The 24,931-nt window shown below is 37.7% G+C and overlaps 1 protein-coding gene across 1 annotated transcript in view; it reads right to left on the bottom strand.

Moving 5' to 3' along the window:
• Positions 1-24,931, bottom strand: part of SATB2 (SATB homeobox 2) — a 187,840-nt gene that overhangs the window by 86,851 nt on the left and 76,058 nt on the right. Inside the window, exon 6 of the mRNA XM_060152381.1 lies at positions 13,372-13,474. Coding sequence (XP_060008364.1) covers positions 13,372-13,474 — 103 coding nt within the window. The remainder of the gene's footprint in view (positions 1-13,371; positions 13,475-24,931) is intronic.

Here is a 24,931-nt window from a genome sequence, read left to right as displayed (position 1 = left end):
ACAGCAATAATAGTGGATTACAGTGGCAATAGCAGCAGTTGTAGTACTGCTCTTGCAAGGTTATCTATCAATACTGCTTAAAAGACTGATAATTTTTTCCAGAACTATGAACCTGGTGTTTCAATGCAAACCTTAACACAATTGCCTTTGAGAAATAAGCCCTGGGGTTTTGTCCATAGTTATAATGAGTGGAAAGAAATGAATTGGGTAAAAGGCTTTGCACTGAGAAATTTCTGGAATTTCTGGCCTATGGATTTTTCCTTAAACCATTAAGATGCTTATACAAATGTAAACAGATTAGCAAGAATGAGTGCTAATGGATTCCTTAATAAGCTAACACTGCAGTATTCCCCAGAACAAATCCTGGAAACCCTGGATAGAAGAATATAAGCCAAATAATAAAGGATAGTGCATTTCTCTGTGACTCCTTCAGCCTCAAAAAGTACTCTGGAAGTGATTCTACAAGGTAAGACACAGGCTGGCCATTTGGCACTCTTGGTGGGGAAGCTGCCAATCAAATCGACAATTCTGAATGGGCACCCAAACCTTGAGCATAGGCAAAAGATATTCTTGAGCATATCATTGCCTTGGACTTCCAAACCTCCACCCCAAGTTCCCTGCTCCCGTGACACTAAACCCCAACATTGGGCCCCAATTTTAAGGATAATGATCCTGTCTAATACCAGAGAAGTCAGGTAACTTGTTCAGGGACAAACAGCAGTCCAAATGTAGACAAATAGTTAGGAAAAATTAAAATGATTAGGACTACTGGCTCTAGCCTCATAAGCATAATAAATCACAAGACCAGTGAAAACTAGTGGGTTTTTTTTCTCTTTTTCTGCATAACTCAAAGTGAAGTTCTCGGGGCCTAAATGTTTCACAAGTACTTTTGTTGTATTCCCTTTAGAGAAAAATGTTTTTACTATAAGTGACTGCAGGTAACATCTAGCCTTCTACCACTTACATAGTAGCTAAGGCACTGAGCTACACCCTTTACACATCACTGTCATTTAATTCTCACATAACAATTGTATGACATAGATATTATTATGCCCACATTATTGAAGAAGAGGTTGAAGCTCAGAAAAAAACAATGTCACTAACCTATTAAAGCAAGTAGCAGAAATCAAACCAATGTCTTTAGGACCTTTAAAGTCTTTGTTCCACTGCTTACGCTAACCTGCCCAACTTGCGACATGTGGTTGTTATTCATTTTAGGGTTCAAGTCAGGACTCATCAACTTTCCGACAGACAAGCCCTGCTTTCTGTTTGTATGTGTGTGTGCACGTGCACATGCGGCATGAAAATGCATAGGTGACATGATGAGTGGGTGAGTTATCTGAATGGTGAGGGCTCATCCTGAAGCCTCCACTCTATGCCCTGTAAACCTTCCCGATGTGACAGACTGCAGAAACCGGTCAGTTCTAAACAGTGAGGAAATTACCGATTGTTCCCAACTGAATGAGCTAATCACTAAAATAGGATTATTCGCGTTTGCTTGTTTATTGTTTTAATTCATATGACAGACATTTATTAATCAACTACTATGTACCAGAATGATGACAGCCCCTACAGATACAGTACTGAATAATACTAGCATGAAAGAACTCCATCTATAGATCTGCTTCAGACAATTTAACTGAGTATAGATGGGCCTGTAACAACTGCCTATGATATAAAATGCATTCCTATTTGATGATAAAACATAGCTCCTTTTAATCCCTATTTTGTTGTTTATTTAGCAGCTCATTCTAGTCATCTGTAATACAGTTTCACACTCACTATATTTATTTTCATGAATCCTTCCATTCTTTTATTTTTCTTGCAGCCAAAAGGCTTTGTCCCCAAATGAGTGTCATCAGCACAGAGTCCCACCTGACTGATGAAAGACATGAATCACGCAACTGAGAGCTTTTGCAAGTACTCTTTATAAACTCTGTAAATACGAAGTGTTTGGTTGAAACAAGTAACCAACAAAAAATAAAATGGGGTAGGCACACTCATGTAACATGGTAATAACCTGAGGATCTCAGGCAATCACAATAAATTCATATATGATTGAACTACTATATGAACTTGGCGACATACAATTTTGACCTACGAAAATGGCATTTACATATGATTCAACCTGTTATTTATTTAGACTCCTCTCTCCGAACTAGGCTACACATTAACGTTAAAAAGCCCTACTGTCCACCCAAAGTCTTTCACTGAGTTAAAACTCTTTTTAGAATGTAAACATAACACTAATTTTCCTGACAAACCAGAACAGCATCCTGTCTGCCAACACTGAACATGCCCAATCACTGAAAATACTCCTGACTTATTCTCTCCTAGTCAATAACTGTAGGTACAAAGTCAATTTGTTATATAAAAACTGCTTTTCTGTTAACACAAACATAGACAGACATGATCTCAAGAGCTAAAGCCAATATTCCATATATACCAGATACAAATCCCACACTATTGGAAATTAAAAACAAAACTATAACCAGAAGAGTTCACTATATATAATTAAAGAAAATATTAGGAGTCTGAAAGGGCTGAAGGGCAAAGAAAAAAAATGTCTTTTAGGACTATGAAACCGAAAGGGTTTTTTTTCCTCTAAATTTGTTAAAGAGAATCTGTCTCCGGGTTGAGAACTTGCTTGCAAAGTCTCTGCCTAGAGCAAGATATTCAGAGCCAACTTGTTAACTCCTAATAAAACAAGACTTGGAAGGAAAATGCTTCCAGCCCCAAAAGCGAAGTGTACCAGCCGGCATTGTGATAATACCATATGACTGGTTTTCTTAGGTATATTTTCCCCTTATTATCAACTTCCTTTTCCCATCATATTAAGATCCACAAAAACATATATTATCTACCATAGAGCAACTTGTAGCTGAACACCTTTGTTTTTTGACAATAAAAGTTCATAGGACCGATTATGTTCCATGGAAAAAGTAAGCATTATCCACCTTTACTGTGTCTGAATGCTATCGTCCCTTTTGGTTTCAAACAATGCTTCATGGGCTTCCCTGGTGGCGCAGTGGTTGAGAGTCCGCCTGCCGATGCAGGGGACACGGGTTTGTGCCCCGGTCCGGGAAGATCCCACGTGCCGTGGAGCAGCTGGGCCCCGTGAGCCATGGCCGCTGAGCCTGCGCGTCCGGAGCCTGTGCTCCGCAACGGAAAAGGCCACAGCAGTGAGAGTCCCGCGTACCGCAAAAAAAAAAAAAACACAAAAAACAATGCTTCATAATACTCTGATAACACTGATCATTTCAAATATTCCTACAGTTTTCTGTATAGGTTAAAGCTACTTATCTAATAATATCTTGATTTTTACTCTTTGCTTTAATTTAAAACTATAATTTCAGAGGTGAATTCACACGATAGGAAAAAAATGACATTTCAGAAACTTAACATTATCATTCAGCATTCTATGTGGATTAATTCTTTAATTCAACCTAATAAGGAAAAGTGAATCAAAGAAATAATCAACCCATAATTCATTATTTTCCATTGGCCATTCTCTCTGATTTCACAGGACTTAAATGTTTGGGGCCATTATTTTAAGTAAAATACTCAATAAACCAGCTGGAAACACCTCAAAGGGATGTTTTTCTTAGGCTACATAAATGGTCCCGAATTTTTACTTAACAAAGATGTTACTGTCTCTTTCAGTGGAATTGATTAACAATTGCTAAATCTTTAGCTCAATAATTAACAGAAAAAAAAATGATTTTAACCGATAACTAATTTGCTAAGGACATTTGTAATATGAATTAAACAAGCAAAGGTTTCCTCTTTTTTTTAATATATATTTTTTCCAGACCTTCTGAGTTTATTATGAACATGTATATGTGATTATAACATGTTACAACTTTCATCAGACTTGATGTATTTATGACATCTTTCACTTCTGCCCCAACCTCCAAACCTGACACAAGTCCCCACAGAATATTCCTTTTTACCCACTGACTTCCTACTGCAAGTCCTTATCACTCCTAACATAAGTCTCTTCTAACCTTTGGGAGATGAGGGCTCCACCAGAAAGTAGGCGTAGAGGGAACTTACCTCAACATAATAAAGGCCATATATGACAAACCCACAGCCAACATCGTTCTCAATGGTGAAAAACTGAAACCATTTCCACTAAGATCAGGAATAAGACAAAGGTTTTCTTTCTTCTCTCAACTGAGACGTCCGATAGCAAATAAGATTTAGTAACAATATAATATGTCCAAAAATAAAACTGTTCTAGTGCATATGTTCAAATAAATTCATCTATATTAAATTCAATTCTATTAATATTTACTAAGCATCTACAATATACAAAGTCCTATGTTCACAGGGCTTGGAGGATGGCACAAAATGGATGAGTCCCCCAGATGTTCTTTCAAGGGATTTTTGGTCTAGTAGGGAGATTATTCAAGAATCAAAATTACTACAGAACATGGAACTTGGAAGGTGACAGCTTGAAAGGCCAAATGTTAGAACTCATAGCCTGGCTTGTACCCCAGATGATTCTAGATTTATGTCCATCCCCTTGAGAGTTCAGAAGTCCAAGGTCAGATAATCTCAAATTCTTACATAGGGTAAGAATCGTATCACCAGTCAGACAAAGAGCACGTTAAACAACTATCTACCGTAGACAATTGTCATGGTAGTCCTAGCATCTTACATAGCACTTATATTTAAGAGCTTCAAGCACCTTGCAAACATAAGTGCTTTTCAGTTTTTAACTCTGTAAATCATCTGAGGAAACACAAGTAATAATTTTTATTTAGTCGATCAAGAGACCAAGAGAATTCTCTGATTTTAACCTATGGGTTTCCTCAAAATAAGAGGATGTCACCACAATCATACCAGATTTTAAATAAGCTGGATATTTCCTGGTCTACACACAAAAGCTCTCATTTCACAACTCTGTAGATTCTTCATCAAGCACCACCAGATCTTTGTTTTTGAGTTTTTAATTTTGTTTCTCAGCAAGACAAAAGGAAATCTGAAACTATGAGAAATCTAAAGCTCACTATAAGAAAATGCTAAGAACTAAAGAGCCCTGGACCACAACCCTTAACTAGGTCATCTCAGTTCAACTCCCTGCTTCTCTCTCATTGTTTCCCAAACATAGTTGGTCCAGAACCTGTTTCAGGGCTCGCCACCAAGCCCCCATACCAACCATTCTCTCCTTCACTGCTAGATAATCATAACAGCCCGCCCCCACCCCTACCACATGGCATGAGCTGCCTCATTCTCTACCACTCACTCCATCTCCAAAAACTTGTCTCCTTATCCATCTTCCTTCCTTTCCTCCAGGTTCTGAAGCAAAGCTATTTCTCTTTCTTTCAAAGGCAAAGCATCCTCTGTGCCCCATCCCTTCCTAGTTTGTGAACTGTTGCTTACCACCCCTCTTCCCCTTCAGAGCCCTTGGCCTCCTGTGGCTCCATCGTCTTTCTCCTGAGTATTGGGGTGGGGTGGAAGTATGGGTACACTTAACCCTAATGCTGCAGTTAGCTGCTCTTATATCCTTTCCTCATTCACGCAGTATCTGCTATCCTCATTTCCTTGCCACCTTCCATCTCAGATGCATATAGTTTCTCTTTGTTCTCACACGATAGGGAAATAGCTCCCTTCAATGTCATTATGGCCCCTTTTTTGCCAAAGTTAAGAGCCTCCAGTCACCTGTTCTCCTTCTCCTCCTCCTGTCACCCTTGATAACATTTCTCCACTGGTAACCCATCTTCCCTTGGCTTCCATGAAGTCTCACTTTCTTCCTAATCATGTCTTCTTAACCCATGGCCCTTTTACCTCTCAAAGCTTCCAACCCCTCCTGTCCTCACTCTCCCCTTCAGAGAATCCTCTTTTGGTATCATTTTAACTATTACATCTAAAAAATTAGCTCCAGAATCTATTCTCTAGGCCTGTCTTTTGGTCAGGTGGCTCCACACCTTGAACAGCCCAGTTCACCAACTCTCACTGAAGCATCAGCAACTTCCTCTCAGTTTATATCATCCCATTTCTGTCAAAACCATCAAGAGTCACTTAAGCTCGAAACCTTGGACTCTACTTTGATTTCCCTTTCTCTTCCCACACACATATTGCATTGGTCACTTCTCTCTTTCTCATTCCTGCCACCAGAGCCAAAGCTCTACCTCCCTCACCATCTTACTGCAATAGATTCTATTTTGTCTGCATCCTCCAGGGTATGCACACCACCCTTCTCCCTCCCATTTGCCTCCCCTCCTGCCATAAACATATTCATATCCATACATGGTTTTAGATGGCTTCTAGAGGATGTGTTTGGTGTTTTTTTTTTTAAAAACCACCATTTTCATTATTGCTTCATTGCTGAAAAACCTTCAATGATTCTCAGTCTATCTCAACTGGGCTTTCAGAGTTCCCTAAGATGTGTTTACTACCTTCCCAACTTTATTTTTCATCACTATAACACGAACACTCCCCACAGCCAGGTCCCAAACATTTCTGCTCTTTCACCAATGTTTGGTGTCACCATCAGTCCCACACCCTGCCATGCTGTTATCTTTTCCTTTTCACCAATCAAAAATCTTAGCCATTCTGGGCATGTTATATTACAGCACCATGATAAATGCACTGCCATTCTAGACGCACTGGACAACCACCCATAATTTCCAAAATATATCATGCTCTTCTGCACCCCTGCATCTATACTCAGGAACTTGCATTTGCCTGAAATGTTCTTCCTTCTCCTTGTCCTCTCTGCAAAACTCTATCTGTACTTAAGGTATAACTCACGTGCTACTTCTTCTCGAATTATCCGCTGACACCCAGCAGGTATAATTTATGGACCCTTCTCTGTGTTACCACTATACTAGTTTACACCACTGTTATATATTTGCCAGATATACTTATACGGCCACCCCCTGCTAGGTTGAGGGTGACACAACTAGAGGTAGGAACCATATCTTAAGTGTTTCTGAATGTCTCTCACTGCTTCTAGCACTGAATATGGGCTATAGTAGAGATACTCACTAAACATTTTATTAAAATTAATTATCTAATTGTGACTGTAACTTTCTTGCAAGGAAGGACTAGGTAATGATCCCCACTTAAAATCCTGCCAGGTATATATAGTAGATGCTCAAATTTCTTTTTGAATGATAGTAAAATATGTTATATTGTTAATTATTTCATAGAGAATGTAGGCTTTTTGAAACCAGGAATTGTGTCTTATAATTCTTTCAGATAGTAAGTATAGATGATGGATGGATGGATGGATGCAGAAAGGAAGGGGTTAGAAAAGCAGATCCTTTTTCCCTTTCCATTCTTTTTTAAATGGCTTATAAATATGAGAAGATAGCAAGTTTGTTTCTTTCCATCTACGAACCACACTGTGGACAAATGATTGTTTTTACTTCTTTAAACATTTATGAATAAACACATTCAGGCTAAAGAAGCAGCTACCAGTACAGCTACAATAAGCTTCTTAAGATTCAAGCAAGAAATGAGTCCACATCTGAGCTTAGGGTCCAAGGCATTCCCCACGTACCATTCTTCCACTTGGTGACACTACCAATGAGCTCCTAATTGGAAGGTTAGGAAGGGTAAGGTGATCAAGGAAGGCACATCAGTGTTTACCAGTGTAAAGGCACAAGGCTCTTTCAATTTCTGGAAAACCAGTAAGAAGGAAAGTGATTGTTTGCGGAAGTGATGCTTCTGTTTCAATTAATCTAATACATATATAAAATTCAAGGATTTGATATTGTCATTACTTTACACAAGGTGCAATATAGGCAGAGGGCAGACAAACTTCCTTGCCAAGCACCTTAATTTAGATCCAAAACGGAAAGCAAATTTCTTTCATGACCCAGAAGAATTAGGTAGACAAAAGTTAAGTTACTGGTAGGAGGGAGACGCAAGAGGGAGGCGATATGGGGATATACATATGTATAGCTGATTCACTTTGTTATAAAGCAGAAACTGACACACCATTGTAAAGCAATTATAGTCCAATAAAGATGTTAAAAAACAAAAGAAGTTAAGTTACTTTTACCTCATCAGAGCTAAACAACAGCAGAGGCAGAAGTACCAGCAGCTGATTAAAGGCATTGTCCTGACCACCATGGCTAAGCAAGGGCTGCCTTATGGAACCAGGTCAGGGGACACTGATTTCTCTATCCAACTTCGAGGCACCACTTTGTAAATGACACAATCATTTTTGGGTACAAGAGGTGCTTTAAATGTGGTAACATTATATCATTTCAGCTATAATGATCATAATTACTTATTTCTTTTAATCACAACCCACTTAACCACTTTAGTACAGAGAACTAGTTCAAGGAGTTTAATTTTCATTCAACATCTAATCTTTGTGTTTACTGAAACCCTTCACAGGCTTTGTTTACTGTCTGCTTGCTGGCCTGGACGTTTGATCTTGCAAGACTAGATCAGACAGGGTCAGATAAAATACTGATTACTAGGATAAACCAGGCTTGAGGAAGTAACACTGGTTTTTAAAATCCTCATTTCTCCCAGCTTTTTAATATTTTGCAAAATAAGCTCAAATAAACAAACAAAATTAAGACAACTAGCAATCAGGGGCTTCTTGAGCAATGACTGAGAAAAGGAAAGTGATGGGGATCATTTTGCTTTCTGGCCACAGTATAGGGTTTGGTTAGGTCCATTCATTCTAGTGGTATTATTTTATGACACAAATAATTTTGAGATATCCACTAGAATTGTGTGAACTTTCAATGACCCCTTAATTCTTGTGACATATTAAAGACTTGAAACTGACCTGACCGAAGACGGCAGTTCATTTTGCTTTTGGTGCCAGATGAAAAACACTTTAAACATAAAATTATTTTCTTTTAAATTATTAATTTTTAATTAGGAAACATTTAAAACATATGAGTGCTTCTTTGTTAAGGTACTTTCTTATTCTTATAAGATCCCTTGCAGAATTAGATTGCCATAATAGTATAATTAATAATAGTACTGCACATAATTGCCACTTAGTTTCATAAAACTGATGGGGCAAGTGTATGTCTAAATAGACTTAATCCAAAAGAAGAGTGAGGTTAAAAATATTGCTTTAATAAAATGCGTAGAACCTATGAAAGAAAAATTGATAGGTAAATCCCACATAACCCTCAAAATTCTTGAAAATAATTAACAGCATGAATGTTTCTAGGTCCCGGGGGATTATCCTTGGGTCCAACACTAAGACTCCTACACATTAAACAACCGTTAATATTGGTCTTTTTGTTTTGTTTTGTTTTTCCACAAAATGTATGTATTTTTCTGAATCCTGGGAGCTTATGAGCGCTACATTGTAAAATCTAGGCCAGAAGCAATTACAGTATGAGATGAACAGCAATTAAAAGAATGCCATCTGAACCAACCAACTACCACATTCAACCACTTCATTTTCTTCAGTATCAAAAACTCCTGGGAAGCAGGTTCATGGTTCTGAACTTTAAAACCAGAGGACACAAACTGTCTCCCCATCTATCCTGAATTAACACTAATGTTAACTCAAATATGTCTGTGTCAACTATGATTGCCTTTGAAATTAAAGGAAAAAGGTAAACAGAATGTGCTTTGCTGTGATCACTGGGGAAAATAACGTTAACATGCTAAGCCAAACCAACTTAGGACTTTTTAAAGAATAAGTGTAAATAGTTTAGCTATAATAACAACAAATTCAAAAAATGCACATTAAAATGTTTACTTCAAAATTTAGACAATTCCATTTGTATATAGTCTTTACATCTGTTTTTAATGATATCAAATTATTGATTATTCATTTTTCTCATATTTATTTAAGCATTAACTATAGAATTTGCAATCTGATCTTTTTTTCCTAAAACCTTTCAGTAGACTTTTATTTTTGCCAGGTTTTAGTCATGTTTACTTTGATCTTTCAGAGTATATAATTATTTTACTGTTTATTTCTATGAGAAGAGAAAAAAAATTTGACCTAGGAGATCTATATGTGGCAATTTGTAACAGAATCACATAGCTTATGTTTGGGAAATCATGGTTTTGATTAAGAAGCAACCATTTAGTTCCCACTGTTTTATTAAAACAGACATTAGCAGATAATAGGAAACATATTTAACAATGTAGCCTGCATTTAGTTTGAGACATCAGTAAGCTAGCTTGAGATTTTCTTCTATACTGAACATCAGCAATGATTCATGTAAACTGGTAACTATGGAATGGAAACAAGGTGGGGGAGGGGAGACAAGGAAAGACAGAGAACTCTGACTTCTGCGCTCTCGGGAAGAGCCCTAAGGTAGAATTCTGGTTTTGCTACTTTATTTCCAGATTTGAAATTCACTACTTTTTTTGAAAATGGATAGACACAAATAGAAATCTTACAAACAAAATCATTGCTTTCTCATGAGAAATGGATTCTACTAGATAGGAACTCCCACAGTGACATCTATTCACAGCATAAAGCTTGTAAGGACTGAAATGTTCCTGAATAGGTCCAACACTTCCTTTTCTCTGAAGGTGGAAAGTTAATAAAATGCACTTCTCTGGGGTGTTTATTTTCTCTACACCATTATACCTGTCATGAATTCTTTGTTTTTCCTCCCACTCCCTTGGTTGATGAATCAACACCACTTGAACTGTTTTATGGCAGCTTGTGTTTACTTCACACATACCTTAACCTTCCCTTTTCTCCTCCTAGTGACACACACACATGCACACACACACACTTTTTAACAGCAATGACTAGCTCCATCTCTTTGAATAGCATGTGTACACAGCAGCTGGCCGCCTCTTCAGGTGTGGATCCTTGACCTCCTGATTGAAATCAAGGTCTCAGTCTGCTTTTATGGCACTTAAAGATTTAACTGTGCATTTACTATCTTGAAGAAAAAAACAGAGCTTGAAGAATTGACTTGCTAAGAAAGAAAGGAGAAAAGTAGAAGACATAAGTGTTAATGTGTGTGTGAACAGATATATACACACACAGACCACACACACACACACACACACACACACAGATTCTGTAGTGGCGATTCTGAAAACACTAGAGTGAAGAGTTTCCAGTCTTTTTGAATCTGGAATTATACTCCAGACTATTAAAAGAGAACGCTCTCTTCCTTTCTCTTATAATAGCAAGTAAATTAGATCTAACAAATGACCTTGAAGCTGCGTGATTCTTTTGATTTTTAGGCAAAGAGGATATTGTTCAAGCACTTTAACAATCTGATTTTAAAGGGAAAACTTGGAGACAACACTTACAGAAAAGGAACACTTCCGAACCACACAATCATGTCTTATAATGAGAAGGAGTTATTCATCTTATCCTGTACAGGAGTTAATATTAATAACATTGTAAAGCAAGTACCCAAGCCAGAAACTAGAGGGTCCTAAGAATTTTAGAATATATTGTAAAGGAATGGATCTTAATTCAATTTTTAGTGAACTTAATTTCTCCTGGGTAGTTCAACAACTTGACTTTCCTTATAAATTGTATATTTAGCATAAAATGCTCTCATTCCTTTGTAATCAGAAATGTGCCACCAATACAAATAAAGCTCATTTTCTCAAAAGGTAACCTTGTAAACAAACTCCCAAATACTCAACAGCCAAGAGGCATTAGTTCCATACTGTCTCCCTAGAGGAAAACTACAGGTAGTAAAAACAAATAAATTAATCCTTTACTTTTACCTGCCTACCATAAACTGTCATTTAACCCTCTCAACAGAGGCAGTGAACCATCAGCAAGTCTCTGAATACCTATAATAAAGCATGATGAATGATGTCATAATCATGCAAAATATGAACTAGAAGAACCCTCAAACATCAACCTGTTCTGTTACCAAGCTATCCCCCGATCCCCTCAGGGGTTGGTAGCATTTGAATTGAATAGCATTTGAAGTGGGGTGAGAACAACAGAATTTTTCCAGCATTGAAAAATTTGCAAAGGCAAAATATCACATATATTTAAAGGGCTGGATGGCCTAAATAGCATGCCATTTATTATATGAGAATGGTGTATTCAGGACCAGATATAATTCTACATATAATATATTGCTGCTAGTAGAATTACTACCATTAATTATTGTTACAATATTATAGCTATTGTTTATTGAGAGATTACTTTGTGCCAGTATTAACATATTTAGTCCTCACAGCTAGCCAGTGACTTACTTTTATTACTTCCAATTTTCAGATAAGGAGATTGAGTCTTGGTGAAGTTAAATAATTTGTTCAGGCTCACACAGCTAGTAAACAGAAGACAAAGATTTGAATACAAGTCCTCCTGACTGCAGAGTCCCTTTGCTTAAACCACTGTTCTGGAATTGTCCCCAAATAAACACAACATCAAAACTCCATTTCTGACCAAAGATTTCCTGATACCACACAGTCATTTCAATTTGATAATTGGTACTTAAACTATAAGTGCTGATTTAACCTAGAATGACTGCTTTTTTCATTAATAAATTAATGAAAATGATTTATTGATTGAGCTTTTTAAATAGACATGCCTCTCTGAAGTATACAACTTCAAAATGTTTTTAAAGATCTCAGCCTTCACAAGCATCTCTTGTGAAAACTACACACTTCATATATTATGCTAAGAATTTTACTTTAGTTCTAACACCATCTTAATTTTAAGGGAGCCAATCTGGATCTCTTGATGAAAATATTAAGAATCTTATCTTGCACCCCAATGTTCATAGCAGCACTATTTACAACAGTCGAGACATGGAAGCAACTTAAGTGTCCATCAACGGATGAATAGATAAAGATGTGGTATATACATACAACAGAATATTACTCAGCCACAGAAAAACAATGAAATATTGCCATTTGCAGCAACATGGATGGACCTAGAGATCATCATACTGACTGAAGTCAGACAGAGAAAGACAAATATTATATGATATCACTTATATGTGGAATCTTGAAAAAATAATGCAAGTGAACTTATTTACAAAACAGAAACAGAATCACAGACATAGAAAACAAACCTGTGGTTGCCAAAGGAGAAGGGGGCAGATAAATTAGGAGTATGGAATTAACAGATAAACACCACTATATATAAAACAGATAAATAACAAGGCTTTCCTGTACAGCACAGGGAACTATATTCAATATCTTATAATAACCTAAAACGGAAAAGAATCTGAATAAAATATACATATATATATATATACATATATATATACATGTATAACTGAATCACTTTGCTATATACCTGAAACTAACACAATATTGTAAACCAACTATACTTCAATTAAAAAAAAGAATCCTACCTTTATAAAAAAGTATATAAAATTTTATTAAAAATTGTATCTAAATTAGCATAAATTCCCAAGAATCAACAACTCCTTGACCTAAGAAACTGAAAATAGGCTTCAAAAATAAAAGTCAGTTTACCTTTAATCTTCTTGTACTTCTTATACCATCTCCCAAACTCCTGGCACTTGGTTGCTGACACGTTGGCATAATATGTGCTATTTACAATGGATGAAATCATACTCTGTAAAGAAAAAAAAAATAGTTATTTTTCCATAAATATGAGTATTCCTTTTCAGGGACAAGAAAGGGCACATTATAGTCCATACCAATCTCCTCTGTCTTTTAAATTTGAAGCAGTCACCCTCCTGCAAACTAAACTATTAAATATGATTAACGAAACTTACTATCCCTTTAACTTGTACAATGACAGTGCATTCTCCATAAAACCAACCCTGGAGCAATGTCAAAGATGGAGGGGGCAGGACACACAGATTGAATGCAAAGGGAAAGAACACGTGTGATTTAGGAACCCGAGCAAAAGGTGAGATCAGATGCTCCTGCATCTGTAATCCAAATAATGCCTCTCAGATGTTTCTGTTCCGCTTCCAACTGCAACAAGCTTACACAGCCAAGAGTCTGAGAACATCCGTGCTACACGCTACAGAACAACATTTAGGGAGATAAGTTAAATTAATATAATTTATAGAAACGTGTCATTAGCACTTGTGTGAAAATCACCAAATGAAAAAATTAACAGTGCTATTTTAGAGCAGGGGAAACTAAACATAACACTTGTTCTGTGTTTCAAGCAAAAATGCATCAAAGCTAAAACTTTGAGTGTTTAAGTACCTGATTCCTTCTTGCTCTTCATATTCCTCTCTCTCCTCAGCTCAACCCTTTAGCTGATTTGTTTGAAATTGCAGTTAACAGGAAAGAGAAAGGGAGCATAACCTAACTTACCACTGAAAAATTAAAAATTATAACTGCACACCTTGAATTCAATTTCATACAGAGATATGTTTTCAGTCAATATGGCATGTTTGGACCAACATTCGTGGCAGATGTTAACTTATACCTGAATGACTGTGACAGTACATGTGTATGTTTTATACATAGATTTTATTTCTGCAAATTCTGTCTAAAAACAAATGGACATAAACGAGTCAAGAGATCCAAATGACCTACGTAAGGCTTTATATCCTGCCTTGAAATCTCATCTTTCTTAAAAAAGTTTTCCCCAGATACGGAACAGTTGAGGGAAATCTTGGAACTTCTAATGTCATTTCGACAAAGTAGTCAAGATAAAAAGGAAAACAATAAATCAAGGCATTGACAAGTTATTTAGGTTCAAATGCCAGTAGACAGTCCTGCATAGACTCCCATTTAAGACACTTTCCTCTGTAAGCCCACAGACTCCCTCTTTTTTAATCACTATGCAGTACTGATGGGGGAGGGAGGTCCTAATTCAATTCACAGAAACCTCTGGTTCTTTCTATATAGCAGATGGCTATCCTCCCTGCAGTTGCTGATCTCTAAATGACAATTCGGTTCTCTAAGGGGAGATAGTAGAGAGAACTCTTTTAATCTGAGGATCTGAACACAGCCCTAGAACACAAAGAGCCAGTATCACCTGAGTGTATCACAGAACTTGGAGCCTTGCCTGCTGCCTTAGAGGATCAATGGAATCCTAATGTTCCTGAGGCAGGGTTCTGCTTTTGTATGTTATTAACAGAGGAGTAAAGAAGACTCTTGGCTAGCTGGGCTAGTTCCTTCCCTCTCTGGGCTGAGCTTTTCCCTCTGTCCCAGTTTGTGAGATCCTCGAGGACAGTGTCTGTTTCTTTTTTTTTCTCTCCCTTGTGTCTAACACAGTTCTGATGTGGGATATCTGAGTCACTGAAATATAACAGATGAAAAGGGACAAAGATGAAATTTAAAAATGCCAAACTGAAATGTCAAAATAATGAAAAATTTAACATGAAAGCAGCCTAATAACAGATGCACCAGCTACTCTGGTTTATGTGAATAACTGCAAATGTACTTGTCATCTTTCTACGTTGTTTGTATGAATGTTACCCTCTGGAAAGGCATAAGATACATAGCCATGGCAGAAGCCAGAGCTAAACCTTCTATCACAAAGTGATCTAGAAAGCAGATTAAAATGGGAAGCGTTTTAAGTACTGCCTGGAGCTGCCCCTCAACTCTTCCTGGCCCATAAGACCAGGACACAAATCCATATTACTCTGGTCTCAGATAATCCACATTTCCCCCAGTCCCTGGACTTCCTACTTTGTTTTTGCTCCAGATGCATCTTCATTAACACTCTTCTGTTAGTGGCGAGTGTCAATCTATGTGGCAAGAAAATGAGTATCTGGGCTTCTGCTGGTTTCATCACCAGATGGTCTTACACTAGAGTCGGTTCACACTCATTTAAAAAGGAGTTGGTAACCACTCTTATTCAACATAGTTTTGGAAGTTTTAGCCACAGCAATCAGAAAAGAAAAAGAAATAAAAGGAATCCAAATCGGAAAAGAAGAAGTAAAGCTGTCACTGTTTGCAGATGACATGATACTATACACAGATATACCTAAAGATGCTACCAGAAAACTACTAGAGCTAATCAATGAATTTGGTAAAGTAGCGGGATACAAAATTAATGCACAGAAATCTCTGGCATTCTTATACACTAGTGATGAAAAATCTGAAAGTGAAATTAAGAAAACACTCCCATTTACCATTGCAACAAAAAGAATAAAACCTCTAGGAATAAACCTACCTAAGGAGACAAAAGACCTGTATGCAGAAAACTATAAGACACTGATGAAAGAAATTAAAGATGATACAAATAGATGGAGAGATATACCATGTTCTTGGATTGGAAGAATCAACATTGTGAAAATGACTCTACTACACAAAGCAATCTACAGATTCAATGCAATCCCTATCAAACTACCACTGGCATTTTTCACAGAACTAGAACAAAAAATTTCACAATTTGTATGGAAACACAGAAGACCCCAAATAACCAAAGCAATTTTGAGAAAGAAAAACGGAGCTGGAGGAATCAGGCTCCCTCACTTCAGACTATACTACAAAGCTACAGTAATCAAGACAATATGGTACTGGCACAAAAACAGACATATAGATCAATAGAACAGGATAGAAAGCCCAGAGATAAACCCACGCACATATGGTCACCTTATCTTTGATAAAGGAGGCAAGAATATACAGTGGAGAAAAGACACTCTCTTCAATAAGAGGTGCTGGTAAAAGTGGACAGCTACGTGTAAAAGAATGAAATTAGAACACTCCCTAACACCATACACAAACATAAACTCAAAATGGATTAAGGACCTAAATGTAAGGCCAGACACTATCAAACTCTTAGAGGAAAACATAGGCAGAACACTCTATGACATAAATCACAGCAAGATCCTTTTTGACCCACCTCCTAGAGAAATGGAAATAAAAACAAAAACAAACAAATGGGACCTAATGAAACTTCAAAGCTTTTGCACAGTGAAGGAAACCATAAACAAGACCAAAAGACAACCCTCAGAATGGGAGAAAATATTTGCAAATGAAGCAACTGACAAAGAATTAATCTCCAAAATTTACAAGCAGCTCATGCAGCTCAATAACAAAAAAACAAACAACCCAATCCAAAAATGGGCAGAAGACCTAAATAGACATTTCTCCAAAGAAGATATACAGATTGCCAACAAACACATGAAAGAATGCTCAACATCGCTAATCATTAGAGAAATGCAAATCAAAAGTACAATGAGATATCATCTCACACCAGTCAGAATGGCCATCATCAAAAAATCTACAAACAATAAATGCTGGAGAGGGTGTGGAGAAAAGGGGACCCTCTTGCAATGTTGGTGGGAATGTAAATTGATACAGCCACTATGGAGAACATTATGGAGGTTCCTTAAAAAACTAAACATAGAACTACCATATGAGCCAGCAATCCCACTACTGGGCATATACCCTGAGAAAACCATAATTCAAAAAGAGTCATGTACCAAAATGTTCACTGCAGCTCTATTTACAATAGCCAGGACATGGAAGCAACCTAAGTGTCCATCAACAGATGAATGGATAAAGAAGATGTGGCACATATATACAATGGAATATTACTCAGCCATAAAAAGAAACGAAATTGAGTTATTTGTAGTGAGGTGGATGGACCTAGAGTCTGTCATACGGAGTGAAGTAAGTCAGAAAGAGAAAAACAAATACTGTATGCTAACACATATATATGGAATCTAAGAAAAAAAAAAGAAAAGGTCATGAAGAACCTAGGGGTAAGACAGGAATAAAGACACAGACCTACTAGAGCATGGACTTGAGTATATGGGGAGGGGGAAGGGTAAGCTGTGACAAAGTGAGAGAGTGACATGGACATATATACACTACCAAACATAAAATAGATAGCTAGTGGGAAGTAGCCGCATAGCACAGGGAGATCAGCTAGGTGGTTTGTGACCACCTAGAGGGGTTGGACAGGGAGGGTGAGAGGGAGGGAGATGCAAGAGGGAAGAGATATGGGGACATATGTAGATGTATAACTGATTCACTTTGTTATAAAGCAGAAACTAACACACCATTGTAAAGCAATTATACTCCAATAAAGATGTTAAAAAAATAAAAATAAAAAAATAATGATAAATAAAAAGGAGTTGGCATATGTGGTATATATACACAGAGGAATACTACTCAGCCATAAAAAAGAATGAAATCCTGACATTTGCAACAACATGGATGGACCTTGAAGGCATTATGCTAAGTGAAATAAATCAGAGAAACACAAATGCTGTATGATTTCACTCATGTGGTATCTTAAAAAAAATAAAATGAAAACAAACTAATAGATACAGAGACCATATTAGTGGTTACCAGAGGGGAGGAGGGTTTTGGGGTAGTTGAAATTGGTGAAGGGGCTCAACTGTATGGTGTTGGATGGTAACTATACTTGTGGTGGTGATCACTTTGTAGTATACACAGATGTTAAACAGTAAATGCTGTACATCTGAAACTTATATAATAAAATAATAATAATAATTTAAAGGTAATAGGAAAAAAAAGGAGTTGGCTACCCAAAGACTCAGTCAGGTTTGCTCTCTTCCCCATATTTTATAAGTGAGTTTCTAACTCTGCTGACAACAGAACAAAAAATAAATAGGTTCAAGCTATGAACTGAGCAAAGGATCTGGGTAGCAAATAAAGACAGTTTCCTATAACACGAGAAACCTTAGTCACCAGAAATGCCTCTTCAAGTTTGTGGCACCTTTTATTCATATTAACTCCCTGCAGGTCTTTACAGTTAGTTGACACTTAAAGTAGCTCTACGGATGCAAATTTTTATAATTCAACCTGAGAGAGCTTTAAAAACAGAAGAGGTACATCTTGGGGATATTTAAGATGAAAGGTCATGTTATGTCTTACCATTACAGTTTCAATTATGAACATTTTCTAACCCTAAATTAGACTGCTATATTCTCAAAGCGTGAGTCTGAACCACTAGGCCTCGCTAGAATACTCTGGACGCACACTACAAGGTCATCTTAATGTTATGTCAATTTACTTTTAAAACATCAAAACTTAATTCATTATAAACAAAATTGAAAGGGGCTAACACAGCCCCCGCACATGTTGACTTTTACTCTACAAGGAATAGTGTTTTCCAGAGGTCCTGGAGCACAGAGAATCTGTATCTACCACATTGCATCCATTCTACAGCCACGTTTTAAAAATACAGTCATCCCTCCGTATCCGTATCCCTCGATGGTTCCTCATCCAGGGATTCAAACAACCGTGGATTGAAAATATTTGGGAAAAACAATTCCAGAAAGTTCCAAAAAGCAAAACTTGAATTTTCTACACACACCCCAGGAACTATTAACGTAGCATTTAATCTAGAGATGACTTAAAGTATATGGGAGGATGTGCGTAGGTTATATGCAAGTACTATGTCATTTTATACAAGGGACTTGGGAATCTGAGGATTTTGGTATCCGCATGGAGGTCCTGAAACCAATCTCCTGGGATACCAAGGGATGACTGTACTTTAATATCACTGAAATTGGGATGCATCTTACAATCAGTAGCATCTTAGACCTGGTGAGATACAGTTGCTGCAAAATGGGATGAGTAATAATTAAAATCTCTCCCACCCACCACCCTGCCAAAAAATATCTAATTTCCATTCACTGCTTTTTAAAATATGTATATAATTTTGTAGTCTACATTGCTCTTTTATGTTTTCCAATCATTCAAGAGCAACCATACAATTGGCCTTTTAGAATACCTCCATCTTTTTGATAAATGAACATGATATGAGTCACTTTTTCAATCCAGAATACAGCCACCTCCTCAGTATCCATGTTAATATAAAGTAATACTGATTCAAATAACCCAGAAGATATGTGTGCTGTTATTTTTAACACTTAAACAAAGGGACTATGTTTTATTAAATATTAATATTTATATTATAATTAAATAGGCTAATATTAAATGACTAATAATATTAAAATGACTTTGCATTTAGGAAGCACGCTTCACTTCTCATGGTGGTGGGATGTGAGAAAGAAAGGAGGATGATGTGTGCGATGGGCAATCGAGGCAGCCCCTCTCATACTTAGTCACAGCCATGAACAGCACACAGACAGTGACTGTAGACAAAGCTATTTTATGAAAAATAGTACATATTAAAATAAATAGGAAGGTTTAACATGTCTTCTTAACTACAGAAAAATTTTTGAAAGTTTCAGGCTTCTTTGTAATCAATCATGAAATTCTAAATATGAAGAATGTAGATGGGGATAAAAATCTAAGTTTCCTCATTTGCAGTCACTCTGACACATCTGCCACTTATATTTAAAAGTTATTTTTTAATAAAATAAGGTTTTGAGGAATCAAAATATATCAGAATTAGTTACTGCAAAGCTTATTAGCTCATTTGAATTTGCTCTAAGCCAACTGCAAGAGAATATTATAGTATTGTTACTAATACTTATTACAGCTAAGTAGAAATTATAGCTAAGAAAAATAAATTTTCTTTTAGCTTCCTGAGACAAATTTTAAACTCACTTGTTTGTTTCTGACTAGCCCAGAGAAGAGATGTCACCTGTGATTACAAGTATGGTTGCATTTTTCAAACCAAGGGCTCAGAAACTCAGAATGAAGAAGCATCTTGCCCAAAGTCAAATAGCACCAGGAAGCACCACAAAGAGACGCTACCACCAGGCCACACTGTTTCATGGGAAATGTTCATCACCATCTCCATCAGCTAGCACAAGCTCCAAGTGGATTCTGCAACCAATGCTTTAGACAAAGCAAGAAACAAGGTGACAAAAAATAAAACAAAAAGTTTCAGCCCCTTATATGAGTTAAGAAGTGTAGAATCAGAGAAAGCTAAGGAACCTAAAGGCAATTTAAAACTTAACAGAAAAAGCAAAACAATAAACACAGGTTAAGATGATTTGTACAATATACTTGGAAAGACAGAGATCTGAGCACCCCCTTTTCCTCCCCCCAAAAAAAGAAAGATAAAATAATTGTGTATCTCTCACCACTTTTCCTTTGGCTTAGTGAGATTTGTTTGAACAGCAAAATTATACTAAGAGTAGCTAAACTTCAGATGCATAATACACTCCCTGTAAAAAAGAACATTTTAAAACCAAAGTGAATGGTTACATGGTCCATAGGTGAGAATGCCCTGTCTGAGCAAGAAGTAGGGGGAGAAGCTGGCATCTCACGGCCCCCCTTCCCACCTGAACACAGAGGACAGAGCATGATGCAGGCAATGAATGATATATGCATTCTTTGCTTGTTTTCAGCCTTGTCATTCGGCTTGGTAATACGTTAAATAACATATTAAACATGAGATCATAATGATACTCCAATTAAGGTTATAGGAAAGGGAAAAAAATAATTTGGAGGAATTACTTTATCATGAGAAATTAATGGTACTTGGCCACTTTCTACTGTCCCTTTCCATCCCCATTTCTGAGTTATACTATCAGAATGGAAAGCTTTTGCCATTCTGGTTGAAAGAAACACTTCCTCTGGGCTGATTCGAGAGCTCCTCCCCTAGGGGACTGACGAATGGTTTGCTTGTCTGACAGGGGCATCCTCGTCTGTGAAAGGGGAATACTGATACCTGCCTCAGAGGCTGTAAGGATTCAGAGTTGGTCTGCATAGAAGACCTAGCACAGAAGAGGTGGAGCCAGCGGACACCAGCTCTCTCCTCTCCATGCAATCATTTCACATGGTCGTCTCAATCACCCACCGGAAATTATTTAGAAGTTGTCACCTGTGAGCCCTCTTTGACAAGACTTCATGAGGTTGGGCCATGATCTAAAACAACCTTGCGTGAAAATAACTGAAATGGACAGCTGGCACCTCGTTCACACGGGACAGCGTGCATCCCCACTACATCCGTGAATTGAAGATTAAATGAAATGAACAGTTGGCAACTGGTTAAGACAATACTGGTCCAGGCAGTTGATCAGCCACTTGTCTGTAGATGAGCGCATGATCAATTTGTTCTTTTCTATTGACCCAAGTGGCTGCTTGATTTCACTGCCTCATTATTTTGGCAGATTGCACATTTAAGTTGTTCCTTTAATGATCCCCAAATGGGCAAGACTTGCCTAGGATGACAGAAATCATTATCTTACAATCTATGTCTTTAAAAGACTATATATAAACACTACATCACCATCATACTGGAAATCTAGTAACCTTTTCACAGTTCAAAAACTCCCATCAGTCATCTTGCTCCTCAAATATTTGGCAATAAAACCTCAACTAGGGGCATGGGACAGAGCTGTTTTAAAAACGTATCTGTATGCTAAGTGAAATGAGCCAGCACAGAAGGACAAATATTCTATGATTCTACTTTTATGAGACATCTAGAATAAGCAAATTCATAGAGACGCAAAACAGAATAGAGGTTACCAGGGGCTGTTGGGGGAGAGAAGAATGGGTAATTATTGCTTAATGGTTACAGACCTTTTGTCTGGGGCGATGAAAAGTTTTGGAAATAGATCGGGGTGGGGGCAGGGGGGGTGATGGTCGTACAACATGTAAATGTAATTAATACCACTGAATTGTAAACTTAAAAACTGTAAACTTAAAACTTGTTAAAATGATAAATTTCATGTTATGCATTTTTACCACAAAAAAAATTTTTAAAAGCATGTCTAGTGTCGCAGAGATAAAGTTAGGAGGGGAGGCAGGGGGACGCTGGAAGGTGCACCTACATTTGCAAATTGTCATTCCATTGGATCATCCTAATAACCTATGAGGTGATCAAGGCTGGCACTGTTAGCTCTTCTTAGTTTAATGGATTGAAACCCTGAGGACCTGGGGTTTTGTCTTTTAACTCTTCCTTCAGTAAAAAAAATTAGTGAGCCACAGAAAGATGTGTTCATAATGTTTTCAAATTGGAACAGTTAGAGACCATTTTAATAAGGGAGACCTGGGTCTAAAGTATAGGAAATTAGGATGCTTGGGACAGACTATAGGCTGATGGAAGAGGCTGGAAGTGGTGACTCAGGGGGACATCAGAGGAAAAGGAAGAGGCTGTCAGCACTTAAACACATTTTGAAAGGTGAAATCAAAAATAAATACACAGACACACAAACACAACCTATACTTTCCAAGCACCTGGCCAGACAGAATACAGCTAAATCATGACTTCCCTCCCTTTAAATATATATGCCTCAGCCTACAATTGTTGCCCTTTTATGGACTTTTCCACTCTTTCCTTCTGCCTTCAAGGCTGCTCTTTTGAAATGTAGACCACTGGGATGTTCAAGAAAATATATACTAGCCACTGAATCATTCTTTAATGCAATTGCCCAACTTAAGTGAGGAAATACCTAATATGGTTTGGCTTGGGGGTAGTAAGGGAGAATTATGTTAAAAGCAGGCATCTTTTACTCATGAACTGAGAATACTTTAGATAGCCCAATAATCTACCATTCTGCTTTAAAGTAAGTAGTATTTGGTGCTCCACTCTCTTCTTCCTATACTGAAAGCTTCATCTCTCTCATCCTCACCACCGTACCCCCAGCCCATTGTAAAGTACCTGACTCCTAACTGGGACCCCACTAAAGCTGGCAAAATACATTTTTAAATTACTGTTTCACTGTCTCAGAACAAATATTCATTCTTTTTCACACTGCACAGATTGCACAAAAATGTACGCACCTATTCTGTGACAACCACCAACAAAATGAGTGAGCTTATCTCCACACCAAAATGCAATCCAGCTATGCAATTTAAGTGAATAATCCGGAACGTTTCAGGGTAACAGCCATAGGATTAATTCAGGTGCCCACATTACATGCCCACGCTGGCTGAGAAGGACTCCCCCAGTGAGATGTTCCGTAATCACACAGCATACCGGAAGCCTCAATCAAATCTCCTCCATATCTAAGCAACAGAACTGAGCCCCCGTTTGATTGAAAATGTACTGGGCATCAACCACCAAAGTACTGTACTCACTGTTTCTCGTTCAAAACATTTTAGAGCTGCCAAGAACACTGGAAATAATAAAACTTTACATTTTATAAAACTTTCTAAAAATTTTAATATTGAATTTATTAAATTAATACATTAGAGAGCAGTGGCTCTCAACCAAGAGTGATTTTCCTCCCATCCAAGGACACTTGTCAATGTCTGGAGACATTTTGGTTGTCACAGGGCGGGGGGTTTGGGTAGGGGGGATGCTACTGGCGTCTAGTGGATAGAGATCAGGGATGCTGCTAAACATCCCACAATACACAGGACCACAGGACATTCCCCCACCACTAAGAATATCCAGCCCCAAAGCTCAGCTGGGCCAAAGTTTAGAACTCCTGCATTAGAGTAACAACAACATGGAAGATATGCATTGTGCTGAATGCTGAGAACACGGAGATAAGAGATGGCTTCTGCTATCTGGGCAGTCCAGTAAGTGACAAGAACTGGCAGATAACACTGACAACAGGCTGTGATAAGTGCTGTGACAGGGGTGTGTCCAAAAGGCTACTAAAAGCAGAAGAAGCAACTACTTTAATCAGAAGGTCAGGGTTCTTCACCAGCAGTGACTTTCCAGCTGGAATTTGAAAGATTTCCTAAAGCAGAAGAGAGTAGCGCATGCTAGCCGAGAGAAATTGCATAGCAAAAGCAAGGTAGTGTCACACTGCAGGACTCTGAGGTCACCATCATCGTGTGCAGGGGCCAGCAAAGCCCCAGATTAACATGGCACATCTCCCTTGAGGACTACTCTAATGTGCACAGGGGAGGTTAATAATTTCACAGGTAAAGTGATTTTTATGGCATTTTTAAAAAGAGCAGAAACACAGGTATATGGAGTAAACTGTGTATTACTTTTCATGAATTGTAAAAGTAACATAAGAAGTTGCTTTGTCAGACTTGAAGTGCTGATGGTACTAATTAGGTTGCTCCCACCCTTGGGAATATTTTGGTGAAGTTTGAGCAATGTTTAATGTTTCAGAACAATTAGTTGCATGGTTTGGAGCACAGAGTGGATGTAGGTAGAGGGAGGAAGGCGACTGGTGGGAAATCAGGTTAGTGGCATCTTGACGGTATACACGGGCTATGCTATGCAGTCTGTTCTTCCTACAGGCTGAGCAGGGGGAGTCTCTGGAGGCTTGTAGACGAGGAAATGGCACAATGT

This window comes from Lagenorhynchus albirostris, chromosome 6 (genome assembly GCF_949774975.1).
Source record: "Lagenorhynchus albirostris chromosome 6, mLagAlb1.1, whole genome shotgun sequence".
In the NCBI taxonomy this organism is placed as follows: domain Eukaryota; kingdom Metazoa; phylum Chordata; class Mammalia; order Artiodactyla; family Delphinidae; genus Lagenorhynchus; species Lagenorhynchus albirostris.
The sequence above is the reverse complement of the archived record's forward strand: the minus strand, read 5'-3'. Positions and strand labels throughout refer to the sequence as shown.